The 14,102-nt window shown below is 41.2% G+C and overlaps 1 protein-coding gene across 1 annotated transcript; it reads right to left on the bottom strand.

The window, feature by feature from the left end:
- Positions 1-1,412: 1,412 nt before the first annotated feature.
- Positions 1,413-13,300, bottom strand: tapt1b (transmembrane anterior posterior transformation 1b). The gene is made up of 14 exons (XM_034231523.1): positions 13,098-13,300; positions 11,644-11,774; positions 11,426-11,544; positions 11,123-11,285; positions 10,875-11,010; positions 8,620-8,717; positions 8,473-8,542; positions 8,222-8,302; positions 7,563-7,672; positions 5,502-5,561; positions 4,804-4,872; positions 4,619-4,695; positions 3,899-4,071; positions 1,413-3,218 (listed from the first exon to the last, which is right to left on the bottom strand). The coding sequence occupies exons 1-14, from the start codon at positions 13,273-13,275 to the stop codon at positions 2,971-2,973; spliced, it is 1,713 nt and encodes a 570-aa protein (XP_034087414.1). The 5' UTR covers positions 13,276-13,300; the 3' UTR covers positions 1,413-2,970.
- Between the last annotated feature and the right edge of the window lie 802 nt (positions 13,301-14,102).

Genomic DNA, 14,102 nt, shown 5'->3' on the forward strand with positions numbered 1-14,102 from the left:
AGGATCTAGGTACTTCTTCCTCCACCGAATGTGACGACAGGTAATTGACTCTGAGGTCACAGAGCAGCTGACCTTCAGCTCTGAGGTTGTTAATAGACGGTCAAGGCTTGTGAAAAAATGTCAAGCACACAGGGTTCGAGTTCAAAAAAGGGAAAACCCAAAGTTCAGTTCAAAAGTAACATTATAGCCCAGTTAAGCCTTTGATAAATCAGCACTCTCTCTCATCCTCTCTCGCCTCCTCACAGTCACTTTACACGATACATGACACTTCACGGATTAAATGTAAATGTTAAGTATGTTGACATAATCAGGAAAACACAAGTCATGTTTCCAGAAGCAGATCATTTATCAGAGTTGAATAAAAAGTTCCCCTGTGTGTGAATGACTGTGATGACAGAGACCCTCTCTAAATGCCCATTGAGGGGGAACAGTGGTCTGCAGTGTTTGCCCTGTGAACAGAGCCTGCAGTGACTCCTTTCAAGAAACACTCGCCAATGTTTCTCACACACACACACTCAGTGTTCTGGGGCCTTACCACTGAATCCACTATGAAGCTGCACACTATCTCCATGCTGTCCACAATGTTACCGATGTGTTTACACTGGGCCACCTCTGCAACTGCAGGAGAAAAATACTCAAAGCATAGATAACAGTTTATGTATGAATGAGGTCAAATGTGAAACCATAACTTGATAAGTATATATGGTGTATTGAAAGTAGGTTAGGTGTAGTTTTGTACATGAAAGATGATTTCTCCTCAACGTATTACAGATTTTTAAATCAAATTGTCTTCTGCTACTATTTAAATCATATGGTTACAGAGAACTTTTACAACTTCCATAACATCAAGTGACTCTAAAGGTAGAAAACATAAAGTAAATATGGAACTTACAGGATGTTTGTTTGAAGTAACAATTACGGGAAGGATACAGTGTCCTCATCCCTCCAACCATCAGAGCCTTTTCATATGTCTATAGATTAAATCCAAATACATGGGGAACATGTACTACATGCAGCTGCGTCATGAATCAGTTAGAGACACACACACGCTCAAACACGCACAGAAAGACACTTCACACACATATATTATTGAACAGTAAGATGGTAACAAAAAGGGTTACAAAACAAAAAATTTGTTTTATTCTCCTTCTATACCACATACAAGATTTGTAACAGATTGGTTGTTGTTCAAACAAAAACAATGCAATATCCTACCACACACACACACACACACACACACACACACACCCACACACACACACACACCACACACACACACATCACACACAGCACACACAACACACACACACACCACACACACACACACACACACACACACACACACACACACACACAACACACACACACACACACACAACACACACACACACACATCACACACACACACACACACACAACACACACACAACACACACACACACACCACACACACACCACATCACACAACACACACACACACACACACTTTTAGATAAGTCTTTGATGATTCTAGAGAAGCATTCATTAATTTGAAAGACCTTTTAAAAACCACTGGGTATTTCTTTTTCGAAAATCCAAATGTTAAGCACTGTTGCTTGAATCAAATACAACAGGATATTAGCATGCAATGCTAAATGTAGGGCTAGCTTGAATTCAGCATTTCAGAAAGATATGATCAACAATGCTTCCAGCTTTTACAGCTTCTAAAGGTCGTTCTATAAAAATGAAAGCATTTGGAAAAAGCTTCTTCCAATTAGCCAGCCGAACAACAAACACACCACTCAATGTCAGCAACATTTAGGATTCAAACCTGACTTCCTACAGCGCTCAGGAAAATAAAAAGATGATGCATGGTTCAACCAAAGTGCTCATATGATCCTTGTTATTTTTGATAGATGATTATCACACAATACCCTTAAACATTTCACCTGCATACATGCAACCTTAATTATTTCTCATATCACTGCAAAGATAATGGGAAATAATAACAAAACATTTAATTGATGCTGATCTGAGAGTGTCACACACCAAGAATGTTAAATGAGACCAACTACTTTTAAATAAATACTGTCTTTACAAACAGGCACCAGCCTATCTCGGTGCTTAAAGTAACAATATCAACACAAGCGGCATGACACTAAAACCTCCAAACTTTGATCTGCGTCTAAAAGGTAAAGTAACCTCTGTAACCAAAGCCAGTGCATTCAGCAGGACTGCACCTAATGTCGCTGCTGCCATGTCGGCGCGCTGAGGACACTCGGGGTCATCACAGTAATTCACTTTAAACAAGACTATTTTAGATGTGTTGGTGTGTGTGTGTGTGTGTGTGTGTGTGTGTGTGTGTGTGTGTGTGTGTGTGTGTGTCAGCAGAGCAACATTGGGATTTCAACAGTGTGTTAATGTGATTGTGAGTCTTAGTCCTGCAGGTCGATTCTAGAAAAAGATCTGAGAGTCTTCATAAAAACTTCATTTTAAATATTAGGCTTTTGAAAAATTTGTTTTTTAAAAAAAAATTGACGAATTTGTTCTTTCTAAAAACAAATCTGCACCGCACGCATGATTGTGCTTTTGAACACGTACTCGCACAGTCCAGCTGTCATTTCATCACACAGCGATCCTAGTGGCACTACGTCACATACGTGTTTCTGTCTTCGTGCTCTTCTACAGCTATGCCAATTTTCTCCCATAGTCATGAGCAAGCATGTCTTCAGGTTGCCGTGACAACCAAGACCAATCCCCGGAGTGAACCTGGTTCACGAGGCACCGGCTGGACCAGATGGAGACATCTGAGGCCGCCTGTGATGCTTGTAGTAACAGCGTTATGCCTTGGCTGGTTTTGTCAGTAATAAATAAATAAATAAATACTCAGGGGTCAGGTGCGCTGAAGTTTCTCTAGTCCAACCCGTGTTTCTGATCCCTGAATCTTGGCGTTTTGCCAGGGCACACTGACTGGTTGTTTCCCTGTAGCTTTCAGTCTATTCGGTTGCCACAGATGGTGAAGCGGTCTATTTCCAGCAAGTCTTTCTTGGGTGTTCGTGGTTCGAGACCTTCCAGTCCGGTGTTGGCGTTGATGATTTTTTCACCATCATCCCCATCTGGCGTGGTCAGGAAAGTGTCTGAGTCACTTTTGGGGAGTGTTGGGGCAGAGCTCTCTGCCACACTGGGGGGCGGAGAAACATCTGCTGCCACGGATGCTCCTCCTTTGTCGATTGTGGGTTCTATTTGAGAGAGAGTGGAGGAGGTTTAATACAAATAGCAATTATCCAATCAAAGCTTAGCAACTGTCATAAGCAGTGTTCATTTTTTTAACAAAGACTGTGACTAAATATGTTCATCAACAACGAAGACAGAATGTGGCCTGCATCACCTGTCATTAAACTTACTGTGATTAGATCAACAGGGCTTGACATTGCAAGCCTCAAGAATAATCATACAGGCACATCAAATCACATGACCCTTTAAACATTTTGAAAGGGATGTCCACATTTGATCTCAAAGATCAGAATTGGAGTAGAGCAATGCATTTTCCCCTGATTGGCATTAGCAATACTGAGCTATTGAGCCCAATCTGATCCGTTAGCTGTATTTTTACTTTAGCTCACAGCAATGCAATATTACATTCCCTTTTCCCCTTGCTAATGCTACATCGTGAAAAATATTTCAGATAATAATGAAATCAGCATAAAAACTGATGTTCACTGTTAGCAGCAAGTTAACGGAGCAAGGTGCTAATGCTATAAGGTTGCATTTTGATACATCTAAGCGCTATACAGTAAAAATGAGTACTAGGTCGAGGGCTAATATTATATCAAGGCACCATTGTTAAAAACAAAACTATTAAGATTTTGAGCAGTAAGTCTGCGGCTGTTATTATTGTAAGAGTTGGATCAACTGCTACCTTGCTGTGGTGGAATGTGGACGTGTTTGGAGCGGTGAGCTCTGGAGTTTGCACGGCTGGAGACGACGGTGGGCGGAGGGTTGAAGAGCTTCTCTTCCATGTTGGCCTCTTTCACGAATCCACAAGACGTACCCAGCAGAAGGATACTGTTGAGCACCTTCAGAGTGATCATCCTGCGCAAACACACACAAAACATGTGGATATGTGAGAAAGTGCAAACTTTGAAGGTACAACAAGAACATGTTAACTGGTTAAGGAAAAGTATGAATATAAAACTAATATCTTTATATGACCGACACAAGAATGTGACTTTCAGCTTTATTTTGTATATTATATGTGATGCTTACAGCTACTCGGGAACGATAAGCAACAAAAAAAAAAAATGGACAAAAAAACAATCTCAAAGGACAGAAATGAACTTTGGATTTCCATCAATATGAATTACCGTTGGGGGCTAAAACAAAGCTAGAAATGGCTTCAGCTAACATTAGTTGAATTTGAAACCAGCTATTCAAGACAAGTTTTTATACGAGTCTAAACCACTAGAGTGAGTCATCGTATTGGTCAAACCCCCCTTCATGACCAAGTTGAGTCTTTCCGACACAAAACGAGGCGGTGTTGCTCATGGAAACTACCGCTTTTGTCCACAGGGGCAACCATAATCAACACAAAATCAACTTTAAAAAAAACACAAATAACAGTACAAGAGAGTCTACTAACCCAAGGTAAAACAGCAGCACACACATGAAGGACAGCGAACCCTGGATCTTCACTGAGCTGGTTACGACTCTGATCAACTGAAAATAAGGAACACAAACACATAATCAGATATAAAGTGTATAACCCCTTACACTGAAAATACATGAAAGGAAAATAAATTGATATTTTCATATACAGTGACTGACCAGTAGAGCTAAAGGGAGCGGGATGAAGCCCATTCTTCTGGAGACTGAGTCACTGTAGTCTGTGTAAGCCTGGAGACACATTTAAGACATATTATCAAATAGATATCAACATTAATATTCCTCCATAAAAAAAGTACATAACTTACTCATGTAATGATATCTCAATAAAGATTGGAGAACATATCTGTGATATTGCAATCATCATTCTTTGTTTCACATTCATTCTTTAACAAAAAATGTATACTGATTGAGAATTGTAGAATAGCTTATACTTATATAATACAAACAACAATAAATCCAGTTCGCAGTAAGGGTTGGCTTTTACAGTGTGACCATATGTAAAGAAGAAAACCAATTATTAAATAATCAAAATTGTTGACATCTAATAGTTTAATCCATGTTTGCAGTTCTAGTTTAATACTTATATCCTTGTTTTGATAATATACCCTTAGTATCGCTACTTGTATTGAGAAAAATGTTCTATATGGAAACAACATGAGCAGAGGTGTTGATCCTTAAGTTGTAGTTTATTGAGCTCACTGCCAGAATAAAAAAAACACTAATGATAAAAAGTCATTACATTTACTGTTGATATAAATAGATAGACAGGTGACCCAACATGGGATCCTGACCCCTAAGTAGGACAATCTCTGACCTAGTTTGGGAGCAAATCTGATATTTGAACACATTTCACTCACATTTTTCTGTCGACTGCTGAGAAGATCAAAGGCAAGGCTGGCTCTGTATTCCCCGTATACCTGGAAAAACAACATACGGTGACACAACATTAGTCCAAAAAGTAGACAAATATCAAAAGAACATACAGCTGCTCAAATTAATGGAATCAGCAGAGGGAGATGTGTATTCATCTGTTATGTGTTTATACGAGGTTTAGTTTGGTTAGCGGCAGGAGATGAGCCAAATTACATTTTGATAAAAAGAAAAAAGCAATGTGCACACATGGATTAAATGTGGACAGCATGTTTGCTTGGACGCTAACTCATGTGTGATTACACTTTGGAGATGAAGGGGTTAATCCCTTCTTGTGGAGTTGGTTTCTGTTACATAACCAGTGGTGGCGTCAGAGGATTTTTGTTGGGTAATCTATGGTAGGGCTAACCCATACAGTGGTGGGGCTCAAGTCAGTATTTGTAATGTAATTACATACACGCTATATCGCCCCCCTTGACAGTGAAACGCCAAGCGTGAAGCTTTTATTAGTCTCCTTTTATCAGCTAAATTACATCGAGAACAACAGGTGTGAGTTAAACAATACAATAGCCTATTCTGCTAATTCCACGTTGTTACAACATGCTACGCAGCGGCAGAAACAAGAAAAGTTGGCATATAGAATTGACACGGAGAGGGTGAGTGAGGGAGAGTGAGAGAGAGAGACACAGACACAGGTAAACAGAGAGAGACTGACACAGCACACAACAGGTGGCCTGTATCTCTATTGTCATACAAAACACTTTTTCAAATGACTATTACAAAATATATTCAAAACTCACTATTCACTCTTCAGGTGGGTCGTGTGACTCTGGCACCTGTTCGACTTGTACCTCAATGCGAGGGCGTTTAAGAACAAATCTATCCATGCGAAATATACAATTAATCCTAGAAGTTCTGCTGTCTGTCTGCAATTTACTCTGCGCGAGTTTGGGGACTTTTCACTGTGAACGTGACGAATCGACGTATCAGTAATGCATGACCTATGTGCATGACGCAGCAGACCCAACGTTTCGTTGCTCTGATTGGCTGTAGGTCTATTCAAATTGCATTCGGAGGCATTTTGATCTGACCGCGGCCGCGCTGATATTATAAGGCCAGAGAATTTTCACACCTTTAGTGTATAAAACTCCCCCACTACTTAGACTATTCCTTGCACCCCTCTAGCATAAGCCCGAATGGTCTCAACCATATTGCGTCAGTAACGTGCACTTGTTGTTGCAGCAGGATCAGTTTGTGTGTTGTGGACACGACCGGTAGATTTTCGCAATCCGTGTTCTCAACATGCTTACTTTAACATACTTTTTCATGGTCGGGCTAAGGTAGGGCTAAGCCATTTCTTGGTATGGCTGTAGCCTACCCCAGCCATACCCTGGCGCCGCCACTGTACATAACCAAGGTTAAATCTCCTTGCAGGAAATCAAAGAGGAAGAGAAAACGTCAATACAGTCGAACTGAATAGAGTATGTTGAGCTCAAAATGAATTCACCTTTGAAAAGTAAATAGAAAAAGGATTATATCAAATGTAGGCCTGTTAGCTGTTTGCTGAACTTTTGACCGCTTCTCACTGTCCTGTCAGTGGATGGAGTTTGCTCAGTGTCAAGAGACCACATCCAAATCTGTGCGGAAACATCTGTGTCTTTGTTATTTATCACTAATAGCTATTAAGCCTTTGCATCAACCTCTTCCACTTGTGTCAACATTTACTATTTTGTACAGACTGAAACTAATAATAGATGGCATGCTGAACTAATCTATGTAATGGCTCTGCTAAAAGTACATAAAAAAAGAGGCGAGGGCAAAAAGGGTCCGTTTACTGAGATGAGGAGTGGAAGAACTGGTTTAAAAGCACTTAAAATAACTAGTAAGCAATCATGAAATTCAGATTTTGTCAAATTCCAACGTGTTCTTTGTGTTTGATTCTCTTTCAAACAACAATATTGCTCTCTTAGGTGCCTTGACACACTTCTAGACACCTACTCCACAACAACCTAATGTATAAAGGGCGAAAGTGCTGCATGCAAACTCACATCAGCACTGATGTCATTGAATTTGGTGATGAAGGCGTGCTTAACAACGTCCACAGCAACTTCAGAGGCAATCACCATGACTACATCAGGAAACAGCACCCAGAAGTGGTCTGAAAACAAACATTAAAAACTATTAAAGGTGGGGTATGTAATTTATTTCAGAAACAGTTTTTGTGATATTCCATAGAATGCTCTTAACATCCCGATAGCAATGAATAAATTAAATGCTTTGACAATAAATACATTAAAAAAAATTCATCTGTGGAAGCCGTGGCGCTGTAAAAAGCACGACCAATCATTTTAGCCGGCCCGGCTAAAATAACTGGATGGCCTTCCTGCCTGTCAGCCTTCCATCTGTGCACAAACTTATCTCGTGCCCTCATTGGTCATGTTCGCGTTCGTGTGTGTTGGAGGAGGGGCTCTGTACTTTCAAATTCTAGCGCACTCGAGCTGGTTTCTCCAAAATTACATACCCCACCTTTAAGTGACAATATTCAGTAAAAAATTATACATAAAAATGTAGTGACAGTTCACTGCTGAACCAAGCTGATAATACCAGAGGAGCATGATGTAACTTCTAGCTATCATATAGATTAACCATGTGTGTACTGTAGGTTACAGTAATGTCACATTATCTGTGCAGCACTGCGTTCATTTACCAGGGTTCCAGGAGAACTGCTCCATGTTCCTCAGACAGACGATGAGCAGGAGGATGTAATTGGTGAACCTCTCTTTTATGTCTGTGGAAAACGAAACAAGTCAATCCCGGATTAACCTACTTTGTACTCACTGCGGTAGAGCTCAATTCCATAATTTTACCTTGTACTTCATAGGCCGAGTTAGAAAATATACGCAGACCGCTGATTTTGCGACTTATATTTGTCTGTTTTAGAGATATTTGAACACTTACCGCTGTTTGACATCTGGAACAGGTTGTTCTTTTCAAACTTCTTGAACACGCTTCCTTTGATCTCCACAAACTGCAAAAAACAAACAAAGCTCATGGCTGAACTCATGCTACAGAATTCAGTTAAATGTCTGTGTGCATTATACTCACGTTGTTTGACATCATGATGGTGAGCAGGGATTTGTTGTGGGAGTTGAAGGCTACGTTCAGAGTGGTGGCCTGAACCATGATGAGGATGGCATGGAGAACTAGATAAATGCGTGCTAAGGAAAAAACACTGAGGAGTACAGCGAAGAATATCATGCTGTGTGTTAACTTTCTGATTCAGGCCCATTAGTATGATTGTTTTAGTATTCTAAAGTAAAGCTCTGCCTGGTTGCAACTGATGGTTATTTCATTAGTGATTAATCTGCAGATTATTTTTATATCATTGACCCATTGTTTTTTTAATAAAAAGTCCAAAAAGCCTCTCTAAGCACTAGTTGACTTCGAGCTGCTTCTGTTGTACGACCAGCGTTTTTTGTTAAGTAAAGAAAAGAAAAAAATTATTTTGTAATATAAATGATGTCAATGTGACTTTTTGTCATTCAAAGGTGAAAATGACTACATCCTGATTTGTATGCATAGTTTATTTTACTTAAAGGTCCCATGTCATGGCCCTTTCTACTGATCATAATTCCATTGTTGAGGTCTACTAGAATAGATTTATATTGTGCTATGTTCCAAACTCACATTGGTTTCTCATACAGCATCTCTCTATAGTATGTGTATTCACTCTCTGTCCTAAACGGCTTGTTGGAGCTCCTGCCCCCCCCCCCTCCCTATGAGCCCACTGTGCTCTGATTGGTCAGCTCGCCCTCTATGTTCTGATGAGTCCACCACCGTTACAGCGGAACATCAGTGTTTATGTGTTACAATGGCGTTAGCAACCAGAAAATGACACCAGTAAGGACAAACAGATGAGAATGCTGCGTGGGGTCTGGGGTGTCGTGTTGGCGAGACATTGCGGGGCTCGCTGCTGCGAGGAGCGGACAGTGTGAGCTGGGTTAATTTCCTGCTTGCTGCATGGGGTCTGCGAGAAAGCGAGACATCGCGAATGGACGCGGGAAGGGGGTTGCGGCACCCCCATCTGCGAGGCTCCACTAGCACCCGCACCCCCAAACGCGGCACACCTACAGTGTAAGTGCGTCACAGTTTCAGAACAGAAAACAGAAAATTATTTTGAGAATAAAAATAAAAGATTATTTTGAGATTTTTTTTTTTTACAATATCGGACCGACAATCGCGCATATAGGCTATAATGTCCGAATAGAGAATCTACCTACACCTGAAGATTACTTATTCTACTTTTATCCATGTTGAGAGTGAATGACACACAGCACAGGCACAATCTGGCAGTGGGGTGCACTGATCAATAAGTAGGTGGACAGCGCGTGGTGCTGAAATAGCCAACATGCGGTTTGAAAAAAATAACACCAGCTCACTAAATCATTCAAACGTAATGTTTACTTATATGTGAACAGTAACAAAGTTCAGTCAAAACATTGACAACTAAGTCGGAGAAGCCGAACGTGTCACATGTTTTAACAATCAATTACTTAAATAAGCCTTTGATTATGCTCTGGCCCGCCATCTAGTGGCTCAGAAAAAAACTGGCCCAAGGCCAAACTTACTTGCCGACGCCTGCGCTACAGGGTGTACTTTGAGGGTTTGTGACTTTACAGACCGTACATGCATAAAAACCTTCATAACACACAAGGGGACGGGTAATAACCCGTGCACGTGCACTACGCTCTGCATCAGCCAAACGACTCGTTGCGCCCTCGCTGCGAGGGGGACCCAAGTTCCGATCGGCGAAAACACGTGGGTTTGCTGTCCTGGCTCCAAGATGGTGGAATGAGCTCCCCATTGACATCAGGACGGCAGATAGCTTGCACATCTTCTGGCGCAAACTGAAAACTCATCTCTTTCGACTCCACTTCGAGCGATAGAACTATTAACGAAGCACTTTTATACTAATAAAGGACTGGCTTACCTAAAGCCAATGGAGTAGCACTTGAAATGTTTGGCTCTATGAAACCTGATGTACTTATATGATTCTGTTTTCTTCAAGGTTGTGTCTTCATGGTCGAATGTACTTATTGTAAGTCGCTTTGGACAAAAGCGTCAGCTAAATGCAATGTAATGTAATGTAATGTAATAACCGGAAAAGCATGACATGGGACCTTTAAACGTTTCATAGATTATCAAAAATGTTGCTGATGGATTTCCTGCCGAATGACTAATTGTTGTGGTTCTAAAGGTCTGTCCATTTCCTGACACGTCTGTTTTACAGAACAACGCACAAAAGCAACAAGTTACACAAACTGGTAACAACAATCCCAGGCCGTTCTCAGTGAGGATACAGACGTAGAGCACAGCCATGAGGAAGTGAGGAATCACGCCTATGTGCGCTCTCTTCTTCTCCTTTGGTTCTGTGGCTGTCCAGTACAGAGCGTCCAGGATGTCCTGACCAAATGATGAGAAGAGGCGGTCTGCCACCTGATATCAAAACAGGGGAGGACGAGAGAGCAGATTAGTTAGTACTTCACTGTACATTAGAATCAGATACATCAGATACAAAGATTATAATTGCAATATTATCATGGTGTACCTCTAACATGTTGTATATGATGTACAGCTTGATGACAGACTGTCCTCTGATGAGGTGGTACATCATGGAGTAATCCACGTAGCTCATCATGGAGTAACACAGCACCATGATGAAGCCTTTCAGCACATCACACACCTGGGCCGGCTGGAGCAAGCGGGCGCCACTAAAACACACACACACAAATTATACATGGTAGAAATGAGCTGTACTGCCCTCTATAGAGGTTAAAAACAATGCTTCACAGGTCCTGTTTACAAATGTGGCTAAGATTAGATAAAGGAGGTGTATTTGCGTGTACTTTACCCGAGGCCACAGCAAGGCAACGTGAGGAGCCGTAAAAGAGCCAGAATCACCCTGAGGGGCAGCAGGGTGAACACATAGAGGAAGGCATCCAGACAGAGGAAGAAGCCGAATGTCATCAACTAAAGAGAGAGAATGAGAGACAGACATGGAGAATAAGATAATACTATTTATTTGTGACTTTGTAATAAATTGTGTCGCACTGAATTGTTAGTTTTGACCTTTTCCAGCTCCTTGGGGATGCGGAGGCAGGTGTAGACCCTCTCTCTGCGCTCGGTGTATTTGGCCTCATTGTGTTCCAGGAAGTAGCCTCTGGTTAGCTCAGTAGTTATAAATCTGACCAGAGACAGGTCTATAGCAAGAAATGGACAGAAGACAAATAACTGAATTAATAGACATGCACAATAAAGCCTTCTAAGGGAAATTAGAAATAGCACACCTTAGTGATAAAAATAACTATAATCCTAAAAAGCATTTAGAGTTTCCTTCATGTTAGCAGCAGGTGCCTGTTTTACACTGCAGACAAAGGGGAGTCCTTAGCTCATAATAAACCATTAAGATATGAAATACCTTAACTATATGACCGAACAGGTCCACAACCAAATATTACAACCATATGCAAGTGTTGAACATCTTATTCCCAAACCATAAACTCGCTGCTATAACTGACTTCACAGTTATGGGAAAGTTTTCCAAAAAGTTTTGTAGCATGGCTGTTTTTTCCCCCATCCAGTCACAATAGTACATTAGTGCATTAGTGGGAAGACTGATGTTTGGTTATTGTTTGGCTCACCGTCAGGGCTGAGTGAGTTCATCCTAAAGTTGTTGGATGAGTTCAGGGCATTTAAGGTCTTCTACTACACTATGGGAAAATGACTTTGATTTGTGTATGGGGGGCATTGTTTTGGTGAAACAGGAAATAGTTCATCTTCTTCTTTCATTTATTCAAATTCAACAAGCAATTCATTGTATTTTAGCAGTAAACTAAAAACAGCAAACAAAGATCATATTTTCTTGTTTCGTTTAGCTCTATTGCTTAGCTTTTCCTAAGGTTTTTTCCGTTTTTTTTGGGGTAGCGTTCCCTAAAGCGACGGTAAAAACCATAAGTGTCGAGTGATGGACACATTGTAAAGCCTCCTGAATTGCCTATATAATTGACTTGATATTAATTGGAACCAAATACAAAAGTATAAACACCCACTCTCGGCCGCGCTCCTGAATGCGCCTGTGCAAAGAAACAGCACGTCTTACTTTGACATAGCTGCAAACTGGCCTATCACACTTCTGCATGTTTAGTACATCATTACATGCAATCGTGCGGTCTCGCTGACAGTCGTCTAACAGCTAGGATGAATATAACATAAATGAGACACGCAACGTCACTTTAAATCAGCTGAGTGTTTAAGAAACAGTAGCTGAAGTGATATAGTTAGCCACATTCAGGGATCAATTGCAAACTCGGAACAGTGCCACAGGCTGCACAGACTATTAGTAACATATTGAAATTGAAACTGCGTGCTCAAGCAACACATATAACCACCTATACAGTGCAGTTATGTTATATAACCAAACACAACTTGGTCAGTTGAGTTAAAATCCCTTCAGCACAGCCACAGCAGCTAGCTAGCGTTAGCGCTGTCAGCCTACAGGCTGTAGTAACGATGCTAGCTCTCACCTGACAGGTTGCGTTTCTTGCCATTGTTGCCTCTGTTTTTATCGTTGGACCGCAGGGTGTCCGTGACTCTGTCTTTCTCCTTGTTTTTCTCTGTTTTGGCAGCCTTCCCGTCCCGCTCCCTGCCTTCCTTCTCATTCTCCTGCTCCTCTCCCAGACCTGACGACAGCGAATCCGCCATCTTCAGCCAAACGGTCTCATCCGCTGCTGCTGCTGCATAGTATGGAAACTATGGAAAGCCAAAAGTGCCATACTTCGTCCATTTATTTCGCGCGAACATACGGACTTCCGCGAAAATACGCGCGAATATACACGTGAATGTTCGCGCGGTTTTTTAATATGATAATGGGCCCCTCCTTCTGATTTCCATAGCCATAATTTGGAGTAAAATAGTTCTATCACTCTACTTTCACCACAGAAAAGTTACATCAGGACTGATTCATCACTTCATATTCCATACCAAGGTTCATGTGATGTGTACAAATACAAATTGAGCATTACAACTTTTTCAACCAACAATTTATGTTAACAGAAGAAACTGTAAAATCTCAATATTTACAATATCAGAACTTTTTCAACCAACTATTCATTATAAATGTAAAGACAGGGGGAGCAGTGTCATCGTCTTTGTCTGTCTTCCAAGACAGTGGGTCTGGCTGCTGTGTAGGTGGGGGTGATGGTGCATGGGCTACTGGTGGCTGTGTTGGAGGGAGGTAGCAGGTGTGATTGTTCCGGGTTGATGCTGGTGGCTGTGGGTACGTGTGCCTGCCGCAGACTTGGCGTTCTGGCTAGAACAATTATCCATCCATGGAATGACCAGACAAACGGCAGCAACTTTCCCTCTGCTTCATATCTCCTGTTCAACAGGTTAGTAGTTTGTACAAAGATAATGTCATATTTCGATCTAAGAAGTGTGTTTGAAACTGTTTTATATGTAGTTTAATGTCATTCTGTGAGCTAGTTTGGCTCCACTACAGTGTGTGGCTAATGGCGTCCGCTAGCTTCTTT

Source organism: Gymnodraco acuticeps, unplaced genomic scaffold (genome assembly GCF_902827175.1).
Source record: "Gymnodraco acuticeps unplaced genomic scaffold, fGymAcu1.1, whole genome shotgun sequence".
In the NCBI taxonomy this organism is placed as follows: Eukaryota; Metazoa; Chordata; class Actinopteri; order Perciformes; family Bathydraconidae; genus Gymnodraco; species Gymnodraco acuticeps.

Bases quoted from the DNA above. Each gene is read 5' to 3' on its own strand.
- tapt1b (XM_034231523.1), bottom strand. From the start codon at position 13,275: ATGGCGGATTCGCTGTCGTCAGGTCTGGGAGAGGAGCAGGAGAATGAG. The intron at 7,673-8,221 runs GTAAATGAACGC...GTTTGTTTTCAG, and splicing joins GCAGTTCTCCTGGAACCCTG to ACCACTTCTGGGTGCTGTTT. The intron at 4,072-4,618 runs GTTAGTAGACTC...GTGTTTGCGCAG, and splicing joins GTGCTGCTGTTTTACCTTGG to GATGATCACTCTGAAGGTGC.